The 24,828-nt window shown below is 38.2% G+C and overlaps 1 protein-coding gene and 1 pseudogene across 4 annotated transcripts in view; one reads left to right on the top strand and one right to left on the bottom strand.

The window, feature by feature from the left end:
* The window catches only part of LOC113107789 (ligand-dependent nuclear receptor corepressor-like protein), a 9,926-nt pseudogene extending 5,522 nt beyond the window's left edge, over window positions 1-4,404 (top strand).
* The window catches only part of LOC113107769 (condensin complex subunit 3-like), a 25,736-nt gene extending 908 nt beyond the window's left edge, over window positions 1-24,828 (bottom strand). Inside the window, exons 1-23 of one of the 4 annotated variants that reach the window (XM_026270481.1) lie at window positions 24,368-24,404; window positions 24,022-24,139; window positions 22,952-23,170; window positions 22,643-22,871; window positions 22,363-22,508; window positions 21,806-21,890; window positions 21,245-21,440; window positions 20,003-20,152; window positions 19,729-19,869; window positions 19,420-19,543; window positions 19,045-19,134; window positions 18,767-18,952; window positions 18,197-18,232; window positions 17,590-17,700; window positions 17,276-17,395; window positions 16,984-17,190; window positions 15,427-15,608; window positions 14,780-14,942; window positions 14,503-14,673; window positions 14,220-14,346; window positions 12,561-12,602; window positions 12,415-12,484; window positions 12,156-12,311 (exon numbers count right to left, since the gene is read on the bottom strand). In XM_026270481.1, the coding sequence (XP_026126266.1) occupies window positions 12,185-12,311; window positions 12,415-12,484; window positions 12,561-12,602; window positions 14,220-14,346; window positions 14,503-14,673; window positions 14,780-14,942; window positions 15,427-15,608; window positions 16,984-17,190; window positions 17,276-17,395; window positions 17,590-17,700; window positions 18,197-18,232; window positions 18,767-18,952; window positions 19,045-19,134; window positions 19,420-19,543; window positions 19,729-19,869; window positions 20,003-20,152; window positions 21,245-21,440; window positions 21,806-21,890; window positions 22,363-22,508; window positions 22,643-22,871; window positions 22,952-23,170; window positions 24,022-24,139; window positions 24,368-24,387 (3,060 nt within the window). In that variant the 5' untranslated portion in view covers window positions 24,388-24,404 and the 3' untranslated portion in view covers window positions 12,156-12,184. Of the gene's footprint in view, window positions 1-11,155; window positions 12,312-12,414; window positions 12,485-12,560; window positions 12,603-14,219; window positions 14,347-14,502; window positions 14,674-14,779; window positions 14,943-15,426; window positions 15,609-16,983; window positions 17,191-17,275; window positions 17,396-17,589; window positions 17,701-18,196; window positions 18,233-18,766; window positions 18,953-19,044; window positions 19,135-19,419; window positions 19,544-19,728; window positions 19,870-20,002; window positions 20,153-21,244; window positions 21,441-21,805; window positions 21,891-22,362; window positions 22,509-22,642; window positions 22,872-22,951; window positions 23,171-24,021; window positions 24,140-24,367; window positions 24,405-24,730 lie in introns of those variants that run through there. The other 3 variants (XM_026270490.1, XM_026270472.1, XM_026270498.1) reach the window with 3 other exon arrangements.

The raw sequence follows: 24,828 nt of genomic DNA, 5'->3' as shown, positions 1-24,828 counted from the left end.
AGTACTTCCATAGATGCTTTTCTTTCTCCACACAATTGACGAGAGACTGTCCTTCCAAGAAGTATCGTTTGCAACCTAAAGCCAAAAACAAAAAGCGTTTATCCCCAAACAACTCAAAGGCTTTGTGTTATACAGACAATTGAGAAGCGAGTGATGTTACCGAAAGACAAGGCAGTAAAGGAGTGGACCCTGAGTGCGTCCTGTCATTGGTCCGCTCACCCCATTCGTTTCTCATCCTCCCACCCACCTCCCCTTAGGAGACCAATCAGAGAGGACTATTTGGATCGCAGCTCTGAGTTTGCAGAAGGTTTGCTCTCGAAAGCTTTGAAAGATATTCGGTCCGGATCACTGGACATTCACAAAGCAGCCATACTATACGGGGATACCTCAGAAAACCTTACAGCTCCAGACAGAGGCCTTATCACCAGAGCGGAGGGCAGGGGAGCCACCCGGTTTTGGCTCGGAGGCGGTGAGCCCAAGCAACGACTCTCGACTCGAGCAATCCGAAGTAAGAAAAATTACATTAGCATCACCAGAGCACACCGAGCTGAAGTTCCCAGCAACCGTGACCGCCTCGTCATACCTTAAACAGTTAACCTTGCAGAGGATGGTCTCGCAGCTCCAGGAGCAGAACAACAGCTTCTCGCCAGCCACATCTCCTCAGAGTCCTGCCGCTGGGCCAGCTGTACACATCCGAATCCCTCAGGTACGCTTCAGTGCTCAGCCCAAAGCCCAGCTGGATCTGGCCACCCTGGTGGATGCTGTGTACCAAGCCAACAAAACCTCTGACAGCTCCGCTGCTTTCCACAAGCTGAAGACCATTCTCCCTAAACAGGGCTTGATGGAAAGCCACTCGGGCCTCGAGTCACGTCTCCTCCAGGGCGACCTGCCTCCACTGTGTCTGAACGTGAAGAACGGGAGCGTCACCGGAAGCATGCTTGATTGTGGAGACAAGCAGCCACGGAAAAAGCGGGGCCGTTATCGCCAATATGACCACGATATCCTAGAGGAGGCCATAGCCATGGTGATGAGTGGGAAGATGAGCGTGTCGAAAGCTCAGAGCGTCTATGGGATTCCACACAGCACACTTGAGTACAAAGTCAAAGAGCGCACCGGCACGCTCAAGACCCCACCAAAAAAGAAGCTCCGCCTTGCTGAAGCGGCAACCTCAGGCTCCGGAAAGTCAGGGACAACAACCAACGCCTCATCTACTGCCTACAACCAGTCTTAACTCAAAACCAAAACCTCCACAATTTCCTAGAGAAAGAGAGAGATGATGGTTTTACCGAAAACATCGCCTAAACTTCAACCAACAAGGATTTTATTTCTGGTTTTGTTTTTAACATGCAGTCAGGACCTCATTCAGACTAGGAAGTTACACTTGAATCCTCAGCCACAGCTTAAATGGTACATTTTATCAAGTTACAAAACATGCCTTCAAAAAATCTATTCAGGGGTTTCACTGTGGATATCTATATGAATATATATATATATATATATTTAAAATATTGTAAAGCACTGTTAATTTCTAAGTTAACTGCTCTTAAAAGGAAGAGAGATAATATTCAGGTTTTGTTCATACATAAGCTAACCTCAGCTTAATGATTGTTCTACGCAGCTTTCACACTAATTAGTCTTTGTAGCGACTGGTCGTTTCATTTGAAGTCTATCAGCAGTATTTTTATGTGACGGTATGACTGTAACGTCTCTCTTAACTCATCGGTGGGAGATGTCCATCCTTATATGCAATGGGGAGATATGGGTACGAGTTTCCACTCCCGCAAATTTTGGGCTATTGATGCTTATTGGCAGGTAATCAGTTTTATGAAGTATATTAATTAGGACTGTTGTTAGATGATTGGAGTGAAAGCTTGGACCATCTCAGGCTTTCTGTGGATGAGATTTCCCACATTCTGCTCTGATAGTGATTTTATTTTGATTTAATTGCTTTCTTATTTTATGTCCTGCCCTTTGTATCTTTTTTTTTGCCTGCAAATCTACTCTGCAAATCATACGGGGTAAGTTGCAACGTAATGCATGTCAGAATGATGCACAGAGGGGAAAAAAGTGCTGGACGGCAGTCTCAGCGAATGTCTGTTTTACACTGAATAATAATTGCTTTTTCAGCAATCAGAACTACTGAAATTCTCAACGTTGCAGATTTGAGTTCTACTCTAAATTGTTGTGTTGCTCAAACTAAAAACATAGTTGCATTAACTGCCTGCTGAAACGAAACCGTTCAGGGTCATTTTGCCACTCCATTCACGCACTCCTTGAGCGAAGCAGTTTAGAGTTGGGTGCTGCTGAACTTGGATCAGAATTTCGCCTGGTCCGTATTTCATGATGCACTTATGGGACAGAACTGCAAATCCTGATCCAAGTGCTGCTCTGAATTGCTTTGTTTTATGTCCAGGTTTCAACAGTTTTGCTGCTCTTGCTTTGTGGTGTTTTTTTTCTTTCATGTTAATGATTATTATAGCTTTTAATTACCTATTATACAACTGAATCACTTTCTTTATCAAACTTTTTAAAACTGAGTTAGGGAGGTTGGAATATAAGATTCAGTTGCACTTTACAAAAGATGCACACATACTTGTGATACACGTTATTATTTCATACTTGCGTTGAGAAAATGCCATATACTGACTTTGAATGGCATCTTTTTAGCATCGTTCAGATATCTGATTCACAAGTATACTTGTAGAGCTTTGCAAAGTGTAGCTGAAGCATTGTGAATTTTGTGATTGAAGCTTTGGAAATATGAACGTTTCCAAATGCATTGTTAATGTGTTTTATCTTTGTGTTGTAAATGTTCTGTAAATGGTTTACCTCTTATTGTTCCTCAAATGTTAAATCCCCCTCCCCTAAAAGAACTGAGATAATCTTAATTTAATTTAGAAACATTTATCCAACCACCCTGAATGTTCTTCACAGCTCTTAAAATTAACAGCACCGTGCCTGCTCTTACAGCTACTGCTCGGTTACTCTAGCAGTTTTACATAAATCAAAAAATATTTGTATACTACTAAAATCGGTATTGTGGATTTATATACAGTTACCATACTTACTGTTAAAGTTTTGCTTTTTTCTCTCGGGGATAGTTATGCCACAGTCACAGTTTCACTTTTAATGTAAAGGGTGGTCATGCAGATTTTTTATTATTATTATTATTATTGAAATCATATACATGTGTTGTCAGCGCTGCACTCTCATGTTTTCATAAGTGGGATCCTTTTAGGCTCCCTTTGGTGAATGTTGATCTCTTATTTCACATTGCTGTTCTTATTAATATTAGTGTCCTGTATAATTTCAGTCCAAAAACATTATTAATCTCAGGGTAACAACAGTCATATAAAAACAGAGCATGGTCGAGAAGTTAGAACTGTTCTTTTATATCAAAATAAGGCTCCTTGGGATTCTGTTATGGAGCCAAATATGGTTCATCCAAAGCTAGTTTGTTTTCTCCCATTTAATGGGGACAGATTGTTCAGGAGTAGTTATAGATCAGAGAGGCATACGATTATTGTTTTTCACTTCTCACTGAGAATAGTTTGGCTTAATATTATAGATGGATCATTAAATGGATCACCAGTGTAGGCCTTTCGAAATATGTGTAATTTCATATTCATAACAGGTGCAGGATATAAGTCATTTTGCAATCAGTTATTTATGCATATATTTGTTGCACTAAAATTGATTTTGTATTATTCCCTCTAATTTTATCATCTAATTGTATTTGTGTTGTGAGTTATTTCTTTCGATGTAATCAGAATATGAAGTTTAAATGTGTTAGTTTTCTGTTGAAGCACTTCTGTTCTCTTGCACATTGTTATGTGAAATGCTATACTGCACTTGCATGCCTCAGTGAGTTTCTTGTCCTGTAATGTTCCTCTACTACATGCCCACCTTTTTTTCTTTTTAATCCTAGACAGGTTAATATATTTGATCTTTATGATGTTTTTTTGTCAACTAGAAGTTAATTGGTCTTTTAAGCATGCATTTGTGTCTGAAATATATTTGATGTGGTCTCTTTTTAACATTTCAGGGTAAAAGCTAATCAAAGCTAGAATTGAATTAATTGTAATAAGATGGAATACTGAAGGCATATAATTCCAGTCTGTTTTAACTACCCTGCATTTAAAAATGTGATTTTTTTATGTACTTTTTCAAACATTCTCTGTGTTACCCTTTTGGGGTAGTTGTATTTTAATTTCAAAATAGATAACTTATTGCCTGCCAATGTTGTTGGTTTGTAATCGGTTTTGTCGGGAAACACGTAAATTAATCAGGAAACAAAATGATTCAGGTTTGATGAAAATATTCTGTATAGTTTTCCTGAGTGTAAGCGTTACTACAATCGCCATCCTTTGCCTTCAAGTTACCAATAAAAAATTGTTCCATGTACTGAGTTGTTTGTACTTTTTTGCTCATTTCTAATCCACGCATAAGCTGACAGAGGTGGAATAATGCTTTATCTGTGGCGTTTACACATTTAATTCAGTTTATACATTCTGTAAGGATCTAACACCTTTGCAATGCAATGTCATTTGGTGCCTTCAACAAGATGAGCATTGCTCATTTAACTACAGCTGTGCAAACTTTATAATTCTTCAGTATGTCTTTTATAGTAGGATTTTATAAATCCTTTAATCTATTACAGGTTATAACGGAGTGAAAAAGAAATGAGTGTCGTAGCTCAGCTCACATTCATGAAAAGCTGATTATGCCAGTGATTGAGTAATGACTTAACCCGATTTATTTATGTAGTTCCTTAGGGCCATGCATGGAAGACCAGTCGAGATCGGAGAAGGAAGATGGCTCTAATGCCCCAGCGGGCTGTAGAGTCACTGTGTTGGAGAAGGTCCTGTCTTCACTTTGTTCTCATCACAGACTGCTGCTCTATCATATTTTAAAGGACGTGCAAGAAGATTATAACACCTCTGTAACTCTGCTGGATGCTCAAAGAAGAGAACTTAAGGCTGGATCCCTCTGTTCCCATGCTGATAAAAAAACACTTAATGAGGCCCCAATGCTTTCATTAAGTGACTGCTCAGTAAATGTTGGCATTTGTTGCAGAACAGCTTGTAGGCATCCAACGTGTGCATTTTCTCCTCTATGCGTCTGTCTGAGGAACATTCATGGCCATTCCTGCCAAAATACATCTATGGCGTGTGTTGGCCAAGACATCGGTTCCAACCCCACTGTTTGTTGTACTCACTCAAAACTAACATCACACCAACATCAGCACAATGGTGATCATACTTACATTTCTCACGTAAGGGAAGCTCTTATCACCCATCGGGGTGATTGTAGATGTAAAGGAAGCCGTAGCCCCTCCCCACCACCACTATCACCAAAGCCAATGGACCTGGATTGTAAAATAGCTGTGAAGTCCAGTCTCTTCCACATTCAGGACTGCAAGTCCATGAACATGACCCCTCCTTCTCTCCTACCTCACAGAACCGAGGATGAAGATACAGCTTTGTACTCTAACACTCTTCTACGTATGGGATCTCCTGATGCATGTCGTGAAAAGGGTGTAATGTTGCATGCACAAGCAGAGAATGACCACCAGTGTGGATCTTTTATAGGAGATCTAATGGATAGAGTCACTGAGAAGCTCAGGAGTATCCAACCTTCAGAGAAGGAACAAAATCTCACGAACCATGCCAGTCAAATCTCCAAGACACAAGATGACACACATTTGACAGAGATTATAACAACGGTGCTACACAATAGTAGCGACAAAGATTACAACCTTAATGAGCTTTTAGAACAGCATGTACAGAACACAGAGCAACGATCCCCTCAGACACGTTCCCGTAAGAGACTGGAAACGTTAGTTGCCATGAGCAAGTCCCCTGACCTTCCATCATCACGAAGACGAAGCTTACAAATCAAAAGAGATCTGGCCAGTCTTAGTCCATCCTATTTCAAGAGGAATAGGTGGTTTGAGAGAGAGAGGTCCTTAAAAACGGTTAAACCTGCACAGCTAACATACTCTCTTGTTGAACAATCTGAATGCATAAAGTTCCATCCAAGAAAAATCGGAAAATCCAAGACTGTGTACACAGAACCTGTAAAAAATACCTTAGAAAATCTGAAAACACATGCACAAAATGAGACACTGAAAAATCAAGAGAGCCAAGAAACTAAACCAAATACTGTACGTCTTGAAGAACCACTGCCTCCAGATGAAAGGCCACAATTACAAACAACAGGTAGAGACCAGAAGGTAAAAGCGAAAACCCGCAAAAAGAAAAATCAGACTCTTCAAGTTGGTAGAGCCAGACGAAATATAGTACCACCTCAGCGTTTCTCTTCCTATGTTACTGAGCCACGAAAGATGTATTTTGCAGCCTGTTTTTCAGAAAGTTTATTCAAGCATTCCCCTAAGGACAGCACCTTAACAGCACTTAGCTCTTCAGAAGAAATCTCCTGGCCAAGTCATGTATGTGACAAGCAGCCTTCTCAAACTAAGGATGAACAAGAAGACTGTGATCTGCCACAGAACACAACTTCATTGAAAGATGAGATTCTATCCATAAAAGAGTCACCATGTGAGCTTAAGAGTAATGGTGAGAGTGCAAGAAAAAGGCCATCCACCTTGCCGTCAAAAAGATGTAAACGCCATAGAACCAACAGTCTAAACACTGACCCACACAGTCCTACTGAAACTATGTCTAACTTTACTACCATTGAGAGTGCACAGCAGGCTAAAGCAAGCCTGTCTGGAATGAAATATGAAAGTCCAATAAAGCTCATGTTTGTTTCCTCTGTGACCGGTGAAGATGGTGTAAAATATACTCTCAAAGCAGCTGCCTCTGGCTCAAATTCCCATGGAGAGATGTTTGATCCATGTATGGAATCCTCATGGGCAGGCAGTGCCATAGACAAACATTTCCACAAATCTGTCTTTGAATCTCCTCCACGGAGAACAGTTGAGCGCAGTGGGAACAAGTGCACTTCACCGAAAGTGCTTTCACTCAATGCATTATTGCCCGGTTGTTCAAGCAAAGAAGGTGGAATCCAAGAAACACTACCAAGTGTACATCAAACAACTCCAGTAAAAAGGCGTCCTGGGCGCCCCAAAAAAATAGGACCACATATTGAGAAATCTGTGAAACGCCCTATTGGCAGACCTCCGAAACCCAAAACAACTGATGTAAGTTCTTCCACTGGTACAAGTGGTTCCAGTGGAGTGAGTCAAAGAACATCAGAAATGACTTGCAAGGATGATGAAAACAAAAATCTAAAAATCACTATAATGTATGGAAGATCAAGAAGGGCAAAAAGAGTCGTTTCTGAAGATTTGAGTAATTTCCCAACAGAGCAGCATGTTTCTGAAGTATTAAATGGTGGAACGGACAGTAAAACATGTTTTGGAAACATGAGTAGTAATGATCAAATTACCAAAGATCTCCATTTTGTTATGCCTATTGAAGAGAGGAAATGCATCTATTCTAGCAGCAACATCAAATGTCAAAGACTGAGTGACACAGCAGTGTCAAGAAAACCAGGAAGACCTCCAAAAGTCAAAATTTCTGGGATCTCGGTCACTGTCACCACAGGGTCGCCAAGGCAAAGAAAGATACATTTAAAAAGGGACACAAAAGATATTCAAATTCTCAGAAAGACACTTTGTGATGAATTTCAACTTTCTAAAGATCAGGAGACAATTAGCATTCCTAATAACATTCGCAAGGATACAGGGGCTGCACCAAAAGAACATAACCAGAATACCAGAGGGCAGGTCATACCAGTGAGGCATTCGGTTAGAGAGCGGAAACCCTCCATTCATTTACTCCACTCTGTAGCTACTGCCAGATCCTGTGCATTGGTTCGCAGGTCACGAAAACTACTGCTGAATAAGGTTAGCTGTGAGGCCAGCCAGAATACAAAGAACGCACAAGAGGAGCTCCCAAAAAATGCACTTTCCATAAAGACCAAGTATGTCAGTCGCGTACAAGACATTGTCCGTTTTTCTGCTGTTTCGATGGACTCTATTTTTTCACTGAATGAGGACTTCAGGTGGTGGCCCACCTCTGCATCACCTGAAACTTTAAATGAAGAGTTGGCTAGGAGGATCAGGCTAATGTCCAGCACTTGGGTATCAGATGTCCCGGAGGCTAACAAATCAGGAGAGGTTAAAACTGATCTTAAACCGAAACCTTGTGAGAAGCTTGATGGTTCTGCTGAGAAGTCTGCTTCTGCCATCAAAATGCTTTTTGAGAAAAACTATAATATGGAGAAGCTCTGCACTTGGTTTATGCAGTCCACAGAAACTCAATCCCTTGCGATTGTAAAGAAAGCAACTGCAAGAAATCCCAAGGACATCTTTCACTACAACATGAGCAGACCCAATTGCAAAGTGAATATTTGCCCAAGTCCACAAGCAGAGAGACTCAGGAAACATGTCAAGAAATTTGCTAAAGTCGTCCCAAAGAGTCCGTCAATGCTCAAGCAAGCACAAGAAATACTGTCAAAGTCAACAATGTCACAAGCCAAGAGAAAACTTTTTAACACCTCATCATTTAAACCAAGGCATGAAGATAGGCAGCAAATGCCTATGTCTAGAAGCACATGGGTTGTCTACAGAAAAGCTCTGCTAAAAGCAAAGCTAAAGTTTAAAACCGGGCCTAGGATAAAATTAGGAGCGCACAAATTTTTTCGTGACCAGATGAGGACAATGACTTCAGGTGCTAAGACTCTAGAATTATTGAAAGAAATGCCCAACTTGGTAGACAAGACATCCAGACCAGTCATGAAAGTTCAAAATGCATTAAAGCTTCTAGTCAAAACTCCTCAGAAAATGATTGCCAATATTTCAAAGCAGAACAGAATCAGCTCCCAAGCTTGGAGTCCAGAGTCCCTACAGGAGTGCAGGGTGTTTCTGAAAAAGATCAACTCCCCAAACACAAAGTCAATGACAGAGGAATGTAACAATTGCACAGTAAAGCTATATGATGAACAAGAAGAGAATGAGGATGTTACATTGGGAGTGTCGTCTCCAAGTACAGGTAACTCTCCAGTACAGCTGCCCAAATCCCCAAAAAGCCTGAGCAAGAAAGGTAGAAAAAGAGGCAAACGGAAAAGTGCCAGCACAAGTCCATCCCCTCCAACAAAGATCATCAGACAATCAAGGCGCAGCAGGGGTGTCCTGGGAGCGAGGTGGTGTGACTTTGTACTCGGTAAGTCTTCTTTTAGCATAATTTTTTTGTTATGCCGAAAACATACTCTATGCAAGTACGCAAACATGTTCTAGCTATAAACGCTCTGTTATGAATAAGATAGCAGAGCAAGTTTAAAGCAAAATTTTCCAAAATATACTCGCATAAATGCATAATTACCAATCCGGTTAAAAGTAACACTCCACTTTTTTTTTTTATAAATTAAGCTAATTTTCCAACTCCCCTAGAGTTAAAAAGGTGAGGTTTATCATTTTCGAATCCATTCAGGCGATCTCCGGGTCTGGTGGTAGCACTTTTAGCTTAGCTTAGCATAGATCATTGAATCTGATTAGACCGTAAGAATCTCGGTCAAAAATGACCCAAAGAGTTTCTATATTTTTCCTATTTGAAACTTGACTCTTCTGTGAGCCAAAACTGACAGAAAATAAGTTGTTTTTTTCTAGGCCGGTAATATCACTGCACCCATGATACGGCAGTAAAGTTCCTTGATTATTACAGCAGAATGAGAGTATAGTTCGTAGCCATATCAGCCTAGAAAATCACAACTTTTCATTTTCCGTTGGTCTTAGTACACAAAAATTAACTACAGAAGAGTCAAGTTTCAAATAGGAAAAATATAGAAACTCTTAACGGTCTAATGCTAATGGTCTAATCCGATTCAATGATCTATGCTAAGCTAAGCTAAAAGTGCTACCACCAGACCCGGAGATCGCCTGAATGGATTCGAGACTGTTTAACTCTAGGGGAATTGGAAAATGAGTCCATTTTCACCAAAAAAAAAAAAAGTGCATTCCTTTAATGTCGACATATTTGAATGTAACTCATTCTGACAAAGTAGTACTGAGGGTTGTTACTGCAAGACCGATGCAACTGTGCATGTCAAGTATGTTTAACCTGATTGTTGTGTTGACCATGCACTCCTATCTGCAAGCTGGCATAAAGTATGTTTCTGGCTTTGGTAAAGAATTTTTAAAAATTTGATATTAAATCAAAAAGTTAGTTTTTTTTATTTATCAGATAAAGATTTAAAAAGAGAATATGCCATGTTTTTTAGACCGTACTGTCTTTGGGAACTCAAATTTGTCTCCAATTTGTGCTTTACAGGGTCATTGAAATAACATGGAACCAGTTTTGGGCAAGGCATTTTCTTGAACTCTAACATAAGGTGCCTTTCATGAGGGGTCTGGCTGAGTATCACAAGCATTTTGACACACGACCTCGGCAAGCGTCATGTAGCAAAAACAAACAAAAAAATACAACTTTTAGACACTTTTTGCACTATTTAAACTTGATTTGTGTTTTTATGTTTTATGTAGCTTTAAAATCTCCCTTAAATTTTACTTTTGGTGCGGAGCAAGAGAAATTCTAGTAGTTACATGAAGGAGTACCGAAGGTCACAAGAGCAGTATATGGTTTGATTTGCCTAACCTGTGACTTTGGAGTCTCAAGAGTTCAAGTTGAAGGCAACTTATATAATTCTGGAAAAGACAAGTTCATTTCTTTACATTTTATAATTTTTGGCGTTGTAAGAGCTCTTTAAATAGGATTATTTTATTTTTGGTGAATGTTTTTTTTTTTTAAACCATGTCACTCTTTTTAAGTTGGGAATTTGTTTTAAATCAAGTTTTACGTACTGTTAATGTTCCATACAGATACTGCCCAGAGTTGAAAAAGTACTAGAAAAGCATTCTGAAATTTGAAAATGTGTAATGTCCTCCAAAACAAACAAACAAAAAAGAATCCTCTAGTTCTGTATTTATTGAAACAACTCCTGTGAATTTACTCTTTGCCAAATTGTTTCTAAATCATTTAAGCATTAATTTACATCCAGCTTTATGTTCTCTTTGCACTACCAAACCCAGACTAGCTACCAGTTACATTTTCTCATTTCTGACTTAAACCATTGTTGTAATGTACAGTGTATTTTTTTGGTGCAATGTTTTACTCACAAAGATGTAAGATTCTATTTTCTTTCTTTTTTTATTAAAATGTTTTAAGATGATCAAGAGGCAAATGTTTCACATATTGTTTCTTCAATACAAGAACTTTTGTTGTGCAAACTTTAATTTCTGATATATTGCAGTATGTGACGCCTACCTCCTGAAATCTACTGGCAAGGCATGGTCTAAACTGATTAACCCATTGTTGAAACCATGTCATTCATTTAAGCCCCTACCAAAAACATTAAAACTGGTTCTACAGCATGCATGTTTAGTTATCTATTTAAATACTGTGATGTTAGCTCTAGTTCCCATCTGATGTGCGTGTTACCAATCTGTGGCTCTGTCCATGTCATCTTAGTTAATTTAGGTTCTCTGTAACAAGACTGGCTTGCGTCTGTGCAATACAAGTTAAGAACCACCTTAGAGGCATCTTTTTTGAGAAAGTGTATGTTCATTTCCCACCTATTTTATTCTATTAGATTTAAACCATTGTGTATGGGTACTTGTCAGCTAGAGGATTTGTTCTGAAACTGCTAAAAAAAAAAAAAATTCAGCCACATCATCTACATACCCAGTGCCAACATAAAGTGGCAAAAGTACAGACAAAAATGGTGCATTATATCTTTATACCTATGCCAACCAAATGCTGGAGATGAAGCTTGTTATGAGAATCATCAGGAGGCCTTCTGTATATTGTCTTGCCATTTTGAAGTTTTGGCCACTGTAACCTTGTTATCTGGTGCTATATGTTGTACATAAACATACAAATTATGTACACGTTGTATTTTCTGTTTTTATACTTGCCTTCAAAGAAGCTGTCTCAATCATTAGAACAATAAAAGCTCTTGCAGACATTTTTAAGAGTAACTGTGTTACAGCTTTAAACTTTTATTTAGACTGAAAAATGCACATAGTATTTTTTCTAACTTTCAAATATTAGCTATTATTGACATAAGCCAACTGGTCATACTAGAATCTTAAAATTGCAAAAATAAGGGAACAGTTTGTCATACAAGCTCACATGCATACTAGCTCCGAAAGTGGACCTTCTTAAGAACCGTTGGCCTCCTGGTTCATTAGTGCAGTCAGATCCTGCTTTGTTTTATCTATTGCAGCCATCTTTGCACGGCGACTTGGTCTTACTGATGAAGGCTCTTCAGGAACATTCTCTTCATCACTATAGATTAGGATGCAAACAAAAGATAAGCAACCCACAAAAAGAAACATTTACATTTGAAATGAAAAACAAATCCATTAGTTAGGATGTGGAACAAGCCAACCTTTCCTCAGAGGACAACTCTGCTTTACTGGCTTTCTTGCCATTCTTTGCTGTGGAAGCTTTTTTCTGGCCTGAAACACAACAGTGTGGAAGTTAACAACAATCATTAATCCTCGTTGTATTTTATTACAATGAATATAACTGTACCTCTTTTTGCACGTTTAGCTTTAGTTTCATCTTTGTTCACCTCTGCAAGAAAGCACAGATAGGTTTGTTAATGTAACAGATACTTATGTCAAATACTTTCATTGAATCAACCGAGGATTATGAATCCGAACAGTTATCAAAATTATACTTTAAAACTACTTCATCATGGTACGACTCCACCAATAATTGCCTCTGAATATACATACTAAACTACACAGATCTAAAAACAATGTTAGATGAATAAATAAAACTATATTAATATACATATGAAGAGTTTGGTTCTAAAAAGCAATAAATCCATTTTGATTAATTGGAGTAAAAATGTTTTCTTTACCAAGAAAGTGGCCGGATGGAAACCAATATTTTCTGTTTTAAACTTTCACATAGCATCTTTAGGTTATAAAATTTAATTCAAATCTAGGTTCTGATTTTCAAAGATTTATTATATAAAAAATGTATATGAATTTTTTCCAAAATGCAATGATGATCCATATATGACAGCCTCTGAACTTGGTCAATACTAAACTAATACACAAGCACTGGACTAAAAATGCATTCATCAGTCATCACTTCCAAAATGAATTCAACAGTCATCTTGTTAATGCTTTAAATTAATTCAGCAATAAAATAAATTTTTTCAACTTCCAAAAGTGCATTCATCTTTGCAATGTTTCATTTAGTTGACTAGTGCTACAGTGGCATGCGAAACTTTGGGAAACCCTTGCAGTCCCCAACTCTCACACTGGTGAGTAAAATCTGAGAATTTATTAGCCATTGGCTAATATTAGACATAATTTAGTCACCAGATTAAGGCGGGCGTACACGGATAGATTTTTGCTGTCGTACGAGTTCGGGTGCGATTTTTTTCAATCGTGTGGTCGCGGCTCGTATCATTTGTGATGAATTACGAGCTGAGCAGAGTGGCTTACGAGCACTTCCCGACCTCCCGATCATTTTTAAACATGTCTAAAAAGTTTGTGAGCTATCGGTTTGAATTCGTGCCATTTGTGCGGTTGAACGAGCCGATTTGTTGATTTATCTGAAGTTGACCAATCACGAACTAGGAAAACCACAGAAGAACAAAGAGAAGACGGCAGCGCCAGGGCGAATGTGGACTATTGACCAGGAGGATAAACTTGCTGAACTCTGACAGGAACAGCGAGCGCTGTATGATGTTTCTAGCAACATATTCCAATGCCTTTTTAGTTCTCGCTCTCTCTCTTTCTTTCTCTCTCTCTCTCTCTCTCACACATGCATATGTAGTTTACAGGGACTCTCCATAAACGTAACGGTATTCTATAATATATATCCCCATACACTACCTCTATCCTCACGGAAAATGCATGTTTAAAAATTCGTGTGCGTGGACATACGATCTTCCGACCATCCGAATTCGCACCGTGTACACCCGCCTTTACTCGCAATGTAGAGGAGGTTGCCTAATAACTCTGCAAATATCATATTTTGTGTAAAATTAAAAATTAACTTTTCAATGCCGACAAGACACAATACAGATTTTGGCTGAAACTCAATTGAAAAAAATAAAAAGTTTTGGAACAAAACTCTTCATATATTATTCACCAAGGGAACAAGTTTTTGATCTTTAACCCTCGATACATTTCTCAGCCTGGTAAAGGTTAGTTTATTACTAGCTAGTACCTCCATTGTTGTCATCCAAGTTCTGCAAAGTTGTGTCCTGGGCACCAGCTGATTTGGAACAACGATCTCCATTTAGCTGGTTACAAAGCTTCTCAATAATCCTTATACAGTGCTTATCTTTTACTTCCTGTAACACACATGCACACACAAGAGCGAAGTCACTTGATGATCATAACTGCTTACTAATGCTGTTCTAATCTGACAGAATATTTATTTTCTATTTCTGCTTAATCTGCTGTACTTTGCGTTCATCCAGTGTGACTCTCCAACCACAAAAGAGTACCTGTAAAATGTCTTTTAACAGGAGTTGCAATTCACTGTTAGCTGGTCCAGGTTCAGTGTTAATCTCCAGCCAGCTGAGAGTTTTACAGAAGAGACGCACCTCGGGAGCAGAAATGTCTCGCAAGATTTCATTACAGACACGCACTGCCAGAGAGTCATGCACAGACACAGCCTGCAAAAAATTTAATCAATCACAAAATATCAACACTTTAAAGCGCTTTGAACAAAACCCATCCCCGTTTAGTTTTTTTTAAGCATGCATGTGTATTCAAGTGTACCTGTACGGCTGCAGGCTTCACAAGAGTGCTGGGTCGAGTTAGTTCAACAAACAGTTCAGCTACGTTGGATGTGTCTACCTCAGACAACGGAGATGTCACAGGAGCATTAAACAGAGTTCTCATGGTTGGAAGAAAACTCTCCTCCACACATTCTTGATTTGTTCTAGTGTACAACAATTACAGGGACAACTGTAAACATCCGTCTTTGCAATTACAAGTCTTTAATGTTAATGGCAGAATGAACAAACACCGAATTCATTTAAGAGATAGTAGGGATGTAACGGTTCACTCAAGTCACAATGTGATACGATTTATGATTTCATGATGGGATTCTCACTTTTTTTTTTTTTACAAAATTTTAAGACAAATGAAAAGGTGCTCTATTATTTCTCAGACAAAATGGTGTACATTTCTTATTGAAAGAAAAATTATTTCTTACTTTTAAATCCAATGGTTAATAAAATGAAACTGTCTCAATGCATAAAACATATGACTGAAATTAAATACTCTATTTCAAAGTTGAATAAAAGTCTTATGAGTCTGGAACGGCATGAGTTTGTGAGAGTAAATATCGGTTTTCATTTTTGGGTGCACTTTCCCTTTCATTACACTTGAAGCACTGATATGATTAAGCAAGAGGTGTGTACCTGCTGGCGCGGGCATACAGCTGTAAGAACACCCCCAGGCAGTGGCGCAGTCTTTGGTCATCCTCGGTCACAGGATTGTACCACAGCAGCACCAGACGGGACAACAGCTTTGGACTCAGGATTCTCCCACAGTACATCAACTTTGCCAGACCTTCTGCGGTCTCTGTGCGGAGCTCACAGATCTAAGAAATGGAAATTAATGTTTTATTTGGTCCAGCATTTGCACTACATTGGAAACAAGTATTGTTGCTTAATACTTTTTTTGTTGGAACCAGAGATATTTTTTCCAGGATTCTTTGATGAACAAAAATCGAAATACTATCACATTACCTATTTAACAAATCATTGCTAAATAAATTAGAAATAAATAAATAAATTTAAAAAAAAAACACTGACCCCAAGCTTTTGAACTAGGGCTGAATATCGGCAAGAATTTAGTGATACAATACGTATTGCGATACAATATATTGCGATACACTGCGATACTGTAAGGCGATATATTGGGATATTTCATAATTTAGGAATAGGATTTTTTTTTTTTTTAAATAAAGCTGACATTAAGAAAACACCACCATATGCAAACCTTAGCAAAAAATTTATACTTTTTTTAATAACCAGAACACACTGGCATCTGCATTTGCAATAATCAGTCCCTGTAACATTCAACATTATTGAAACAATTTTTTGTTCAAGTGCTTGCAGGATTCTTTAATGTATACATTTATTTTATAAAAAGACCATATATATTTTAAGACCCTACTTTTAAAGGTTCACAGCTTAAGTTTACAATTGTGACAATGTAACATTTTGATCTGAACAAAAAATTACATCTGCTTAATATAAATGAAAAATAAAGATCTTGCAGGATTCCTATAAAATAAATAAATAAATACAGATGTTTTAACATTCTCAGAACCTTTCTACTTGTATTTCACAGGTTTTTCAGCTTGTATTTATGTTCCGCGTGGAATTACAGAGAGCGCGACGCGAGCAACGCGTCACTGTTTAAGTTCAGAGATGAAGACTGCCATCTAGCGGTCTGGATATAAACTCAAAAAGAAACTGCCACGAATCTTGTATTATTATTATTATTATTTTTATAAATATCAATATTCCATTTTTGAGAATCGATACAGTATCACCAAACAAAATATTGCGATACTCACGTGTATCAGTATTTCCTTACACCCCTATTTTGAACAATAGTGTGAACTGTTACAAAATACTTATATTTTAATAAAATCAGCTAATTAGAATAACTTCTGAAGGATAATGTGACATTGAAGACTGGAGTAACGATGCTGAAAATACAGATTTGATCACAGAGATAAAGGAAGAAACCGACTGCAACGTTCATATCAGGTCCACTTGAAATGGTGCAACTAACCATTTAAAGTGATGGTAAACATTATCTTTTTTGCCTTTAAGTAAATTTATTACAATAGGCATACAGAGATGATTTATATAGCTGTAGGGTATTGGCAGGAACTAGCAGGTTTACTAGTGATAGCAACGCTCCAATATAGTATAACCTATAATATAATGGACATGCAGTACCTCACTATCAAGGAAGTCTGAGAGCATCTTCAGGATGCTCTGAATGGTACTCTCCTCCTCAGCTTGATGTTCAGGCTGCTCGTTACTGTCGTCTTGGGAGACAGGAGCAGGCTTGTCTTGCAGGATGTTGAGGCCATTGAGCAGGAGCTGGTCGATGAGAGCACGGAGAGCACTGATCCGGATTTTAGGCTCGTCTAGCTGTGTGATCTAAACACAGAAATAAAAAACAAACCTCTGAGCCACCAGGACAAAGTGAATTCATTCATCTTTATAGCAAGTGTATCATAAATACCTGCAAGAGCAGCACAAGGTGTGTGTTGGCAAGGTCTTTACTGTGGAGGGCAGCGGTTCCCAAACAGGTGACAGCCATGTTGCGAACAGCAGGGTTAGGGTTGGACACACCTGGCAGTATCTAGAATAAAGAGATCACTTTTTTAAGTTGTATTCCCATAACTGCAGCTCTAATTAAGCACTCCACTGATTATGGGTTGAGAATCCAGAAACCAAATTGGCTTGTGATAAAAGTGTTATACACTTAGGAACCTAGAATGCAGAATAGCAGGAAATGTGTACTGATGTGAGTGCTTTTATGAATGTGCATTGTACCAGTGACTCAATCAGAGCATTCATTGTAGGGCAGATTCCTCTCTTGATGTTCATTTGCTTGAACAGCTCGGCACACATTGTCAGACATTTCAGCAAGGTGGTTGGATCGCTCTGGGGGAAACAAACACATGACAGAAGACTACATTATGTGGGATTATATTTAAATTCGGCACTTCATGTCTGGCTTGCTGCTGCAAGCGAGTACAGGAACTTGCTACTGCCAATATAAGCTGATATGAAGCGGTGATTATATAAGACAAAGCTGCTGCACAAATAGCATATCAAATAACCCATATCAGATCTATACAGGTGGAGCTGGGGAAGGTGGAGGGTTTCAGAGGAACTCAAAGTTCGCTGCAATGCTAAAGCGAATGCTAATCAGCCATATAAATATAAAGCAACAAGCGCATTCGCTGCATTTGCAACATAAACCAATCATGGTTCCCGTTGCTGATGTTACCACTCCATTTTAGTATTATTGTAAAATGTGATTTATTCCTGTGATGCACAGCTGTATTTTCAGCATCATTACTCCAGTCTTCAGTGTCACATGATCTTCAGAAATCATTCTAAGATGCTGATTCGCTGCTTAAGAAACATTTCTTACCATTATCAGTTGTGCTGCTTCATATTTTTGTGGAAACTGAAACATTCAATTTTTATTTATTTATTAGAAAGCCCAAGAAACAGTGCATTTAAAATATTTCGTAACAATGTAGTTTTTAGTTTTCACTGTTGATCAGCATCAGTGCTGACTAAATAAAGTACCGTATTTTCCGGACTATAAGTTGCACTTTTTTTTCATAGTTTGGCTGGTCCTGCGACTTATAGTCAGGTGCGACTTATCAAAATTAATTTGACATGAACCAAGAGAAATGAACTAAAAGAAAACATTACCATCTACAGCCACGAGAGGGCGCTCTGTGCTGCTCACTGCTCCTGTAGTCTACACTGAAGACATAGAGCGCCCTCTCGTGGCTGGAGACGGTAATGTGAAGTCTTGGTGCTTGGTTCTAAATAAATGCGACTTATAGTCCAGTGCGACTTATATGTTTTTTCTCGTCATGACGTATTTTTGGACTTATGCGACTTATACTCAGGTGCGACTTATAGTCCGGAAAATACGGTAACGGGTTTTTTTTATGTATTTGAGTGTTTGTACGCAAGTGATTTGTACCTTTTCCACACGCTGCTCCTTGATGTTGTCAGCAGACTGTGACGCCTCCAGGACGAGCTGGTTCTTCAGCTCCTCGAGCTCAGAGATGGATTCTTTCAGCTCAGCTGCGCGACTGAAGTCCTGACAGCTGATGCATTCTTCTAGAGTCTGCTTCGCCTCCATTATCTGCACCCGAACCTCAGCCAGCTAGAGAAAAGTATTTTAAGATTTTATTGAAGCCTGTCTAATGCAAGAGGGCGATGCGACTAATCACCAGCGGTGTATGAAGAGTCACTCACTTTGACTTGTTTTCTGCGTTTCTCATTCTCATCCACAGGTTCAGAGATGGGCAAAATGGGCTCTCTCACGTCAGATATTATTTCAGCGATCTGATTAAAATAACCAGAGACGAGCAAAACAATGAAACTGTTGGCTAATTGCTGCAGAGAGAGATTGGAGCAGATCTCAAAGACCACAAATCATTTTTTTCAGCCATTGCAACCACCTTGTAGAATGTGTGAAGAAAAAAAACACTTGAATTTTTGGTGCGAGCTGTTTTTGATACATATCTGACCCACAGTCAAAGAAAAGTACATACTCTAATCTGAGAGGACTACATTGGTTAAATATCAAGCAGGTTTTTCCAAAAGTATGATGGTCTCACAAAGACTGACCATCTGAATTTTCTGTGCGTCGTCTCGTAGAATTCCAATCAGTTTCTCCACTAGCAGACCAATCAGAGAGCTGGGCGTGTTGGACATCAGAAGAACTTCCTGCAGCACTGCAACCATGCGCTTCCTAGAGCGGTTCACGAGAAGTTTAACATGCCACATTCTCAATGTAAAATAAATGTGCGGTTTAAAAATAAGGGCGTTTTAGTAATAAAGAGAAACCAGAACCTCAAGAACTAAAGACACTAGTCCTCCAAATCATGTTTGTTCTACACTGATCAGTAAGAGATTAAACGTTTGGATAATTCTAACCTGCCGCCTTCTTCAGAGGTGTCCAGACACCCGACTAGAAGAATCAGCTGCTGTCCAATGAACTCTTGGGTCATCACCATCTCAAGCTGTGTCATATCTGCTCTCTGCTCCTCAGACAGCTGAGTGATGCTCTTTAGATAACTGAAACAAAAACGCTTCCTTATATAACTGGGTTATCATTTGCAAAGGTTTCATGTTAAGGTGAACTCGAGCAGGGGAAAAAAACAGACATGTAAAGCTCATTTAAAAGGATTAAAAGAAACAGTGCAATCACCTGTACAGGTACTCAGCAAAGATGGCCGTCTCTGGGAGTAACTGCTCCAGTAATTCCTCACCTTCGTTTCCTTTATTCTTGACAAACTCACACAACGCTCTCCAGTACAACACATTTTCACATGTTAGGGAGTCCACGGGGATTAGTTTCCTGCACAGAGAGATATGCACCTTTAAGAAGACCAAAGCTAAAAATTGTCACGACATCTGCCAAAACATTGAAAACAATTATATTATTAAAAACATAACATTGTCATTTTCCACTAGATTTTTTTTTTTAGGGATGGACATTTTTTGAAAATATTGAATCTTATTTAAAAAATAACCTGAATATTTGTTTATTTAAATTACGCTTAATTAGAAAGACGTTATCGTTTTAATCAAACATTATTTTGTCACCATTTCTGAACAATCTTATCAGGCTATAGCCTTTTCACAATAAACTTACAATTAAATAGACTATCCTGTTTTTTTGTTTTCATTTGAAAACATTAAACAACATGTGCAAATGCAAAAAATGGTTGTAAACCACATATTAAGTCGGTTCGATGGTTATTGTGTTTGCGGTGTTTCAAATGTTCTTGCTGAAATAAAATAAATCTAAATGGTCGAGTGAAGTCGTCTCCATATGCTGTGTCGTATCAATATTAACCTCTCAGTGTGTTATTTGCCCCGCCCCGTCTCCACTGTGATTGGATGGCAGACTGAAAACTGACAGTGATTTTTGTGAAAGCGATTTTGCACAGAGTTGAACATTTATAAGTGCTTTGTTGTGCTGCTGGCATCTTAAAATACCATTTGAAAACTGTTGAAAAAATATTCTGTTTTAAGAATTCAGTTTCACATGACAAAGTTTGCGTGCTCTGGATTTACTGCCAGCAAAGTAACATTTTAGTGAAATTCAAATAGTCTTATTTTTTTCGATTTCAATTATTGCAGATATAATATATTAGACTACTCGTGCACACCCCTAATATTTCATCTTCATTGATTTTGCCGATGCCGGCTCAACATCATGACATCTGTCAGCCAGTGGCGATAGACGATGGCATTCAATGCAATGCTTCTATTAATAGCTAAAAGCAAAGAATGATCAAATAAACCTCAAATTATTCCTATTTTCACATTCTATTTTAGATTTTACATGAATCCTTTCTCAACATCCCAAATGAATACATGAAGGGTATAGATGGTTTGATTTATGCCATATGCCTGTTGCAGTGTTTAGATTCAAGTAACTGACCTCTCATTCAGCCTGACCCCGTTCTGCAGGAGGTCATCGGGGCTTGATGCCATGGAGAAGATGGCTTGTAAAGTAGTCATCGCAGTTTCTGCACAATTCTCTACATCCAATCTGTGAAGCAACTGCAAAACATCTCCCTGCTGCATGCGAAGCCAAGCAGGCAGCAAATGGGTCTTGACGACCTCCTTCACTGAGTCTAAAGGAAATACGTATGATTTGTTTTATTGACTTGTACTATCCTGACAGCAACAAGGCTATTTCATGACGAGCGCAGGGAATAACAAGATATGCAACTGACAAAACTTCACAAGATGACATTTCTAAGATGCATTCAGGTGACACTACAGAAAAAAAAAGTTCTCATCTCAGAGATTTTAAAATGAAAGAAATATTTAGGCATTTCCCTTATTGGTAAAAACCCACATTTAAGTCTTAAATGACCCATCTTGTAAATACCTTGTTTATGTCTAAAACACTGTTGATATGAGATTGATGTGAACTGTAATACGTTTAAAAATGGATTCTTTGACAGTTTGATCAACAAACGCTGAATTTCCTTACCTGCAGAATCACTGAGACCTTCATGCAATAGACTGACTCTCTGAGCAATGCTCAGTGCTCGAATATGCACTTTCTCTGCCAGCACCTGAGCCACAAACATACACACATTATATTTGAACTTGTAGCATACACTACCATTCAAAAGACTGGGGTAAGTAAACTTTTCTTTTGAAAGAAATTAAAACTTCTATTCAGAAAGGATGCAATAAATTGACAGCAACTTTTCTTTTATGCAGTTCCCACAAAAAAATTAAAATAAGAAGCACAACTGTTTTCATCATGTTCCTGTTCCATTAGCACCAAATCAGTATATAAGAATGATTTCTGAATACTAGAGGCTATTGAAATTTCAGTTTTGTCATCACAGGAGCAAATTATATTTCAAAATATATTAAAATAGAAAAATCATCTTTCTACATTTCACAAGGTTGCATTTATTGGTGTTTAAATAAATGCAACCTTGCTGAGCATGAGAGAAAAATCACACTAACCCCAAACATTTAAACGGTAGTGGACGTTTAAACATATCTGGACTAAACCTATTTAAACAATTTTACCTGATAAGCAAGTTTCCTGACTTTCTCTTTGACGTCCCGGGTGCGCTTGTAGATTTTAGAAAGTGTAGTGGCCGAGGGAGCGATGCAAGACAGCACAGCTCGCCTAACTTCAGGGTTTGAGTCATTTTCCAAAAGCAGCATATAAGCTAAAAACACAGAATAAATCACTTTTACCTTGTTTTAGTTCATATTCTTGAAAAATCAAGGATCAGTTTTAAACATGTTAACTAGGGACTGTAGCTCAATGTGCTTTAGCATGAAGTTTGAGCATTCTGAGTACCTTTAATAGTGGGACAGTCCAAGTTGCTGGGGTCCTGGAGTCTGGACATCGCCAGTGCTGCCTGAATCCTGACATTAGGGTATTTGTCTGTGACTCTGATCAGCATTGCCTCGTGGATCCTATCCCACAGATCATCATCAATCTGAGCATTCTCACTCAGACTGCCAAGGAGCTTATTCACCAGCTGACAAGAACGAAACCTCACCGCGTGGCTGTTTGCACCATGAGACTGAGAGAGAGGAAAAGACAGTAAAGATTAGAAATCTAATGTAAAGAAGTAATGCTTATGCAGCATTTGAGTGGGATTACCTCTAACAGGAAGTTGAGCAGGACGTTCAAAAACTCATTTTCGTCCCCCTCCTCCTCCTCCTCCTCTTCAGCGTTCTCATTAACAGGAGTTTCGAAACTAGCAGCAAACCTTGTGACAAACTCAATGACATTCTCCACCGCCGGCTCTCGGGTGTAAATGATCATGGCATACTTCAGGCAGCGGATGAACTCTTCGTGGAATTCAGTCTTATCTTCCAACTACACAGAGAACAGAATTAAAATCAATCTCTTATTCCTTTTTTTTTTATGTATCAGACAATATCATATGCTTCTACAGGTGCATCTCATTAAATTAGAATGTCTTGGAAAAGTTAATTTCAGTAACTCAGTAAAAGGAGCCTCTACCAAGTATTGAGTACATGTACAGTAAATGAACATACTTTCCAGAAGGCCAACAATTCACTAAATGATTTTTTTTATTATTGATTTTATGAAGTATTCTAATTTGTTGAGATCGTGAATTGGTGGGTTTTTATTCAAAGCCTAAATCATCACAATTAAAAGAATTTACTTCAGTCTGTGTGCACTGAATTTATTTAATACCCGAGTTTCACAATTTGAGTTAAATTACTGAAATTAACTTTTCCACGACATTCTAATTTATTGAGATGCACCTGTTAAATTCCATTCAACTGCATCTATTTCACCAAACATAGTAAAAAAATATTGTGAAATATGTTAATTTCAGCAGCCATATTTCCTAGCTTTTGCAATATACAAAGATTGCAGAGATTTCTACATTTCTAAATGACAATGATTGCTTTTACTATATGCTTTTGTTATGCAATTGTTCAAGCATAGTTTTTAGTGTCATATGAACCATAAGAAATCAAACAAAAATGCCGATCTGGGGCTCAAAAAAATATTTCTCCATATTATTATTATTATCAAAGTTGAAAACAGTTGAGCTTTATGTGCAAACAGATGCATTACATCATGACAAACAGAAGTCATTTATAAACTAAATGCATCTCTCAAAAACACATTTCTGACCCAAAAAGGGTGGTATATCATAATGTGAACTGTTTAATGTACATCTGCTGTAGTACCTTATTATATCTGTTCTTCAAACTGGCAACAAGTTTGGCCTTGTTATTATGAGCTTTCTGTGCTCTCCGGAAAGCCTCTTCAATCTCTAGATCACTGTCTCCAGACATGTTGATGTTACTGAAACACACATACAAAACACATGTGTGAATGAGATATATATATATATATATATATATATATATATATATATATATATATATAAACCAACACACCCATTTATATCAGACAGATACCAAATGAAAGACACCTACTTGAACATGTAACGTTATTTTGTCTTTAGCTGTTAATAGCACACTTGACAGGTTAAAGTTAATTCGTTAAACAGAGATACCTCAGAATCGTTACCTGATCTTTCCTCGACCCATCGGACACTTTTAATGATCTAAATAAAGAGTTATTCATTAAATGACCTAACGTTAGCACATACTACACAACTAGATGACGTCCCATACTAAATAAAATAAGTAAACATGTGAAACAGCTGAATAAAATATAGTTTTCCCTCTGTGAGAGCGTTTGTTTATGTTTAGGAACTGTTCGCATCGACACTTAGCATTAGCATTGATCCAAAAACACGAAGGACTAGCTCATAATTATAATTTTCAACTACTTAAAGTTTACCAGAACATTCATGCTTGTTAGTTTCTCTGTATAATACTTAATTTCTGATCAACGCGTTTCGGGAAAATGGTTTAATCTTAGTCGTACCTGCAAGAAATCGCTTTTGAAACTTCTGTCTGGAAAGACGTTGAAGCGCCACTTTTTCAAACTATCCTCTCGCGAGAGTTTCGTAGGACCGCCTCCTT

This window comes from Carassius auratus, chromosome 1 (genome assembly GCF_003368295.1).
Source record: "Carassius auratus strain Wakin chromosome 1, ASM336829v1, whole genome shotgun sequence".
NCBI classification, from domain to species: Eukaryota; Metazoa; Chordata; class Actinopteri; order Cypriniformes; family Cyprinidae; genus Carassius; species Carassius auratus.
Note: the sequence above shows the minus strand (reverse complement) of the source record. Positions and strands in the feature narration are given on the sequence as shown.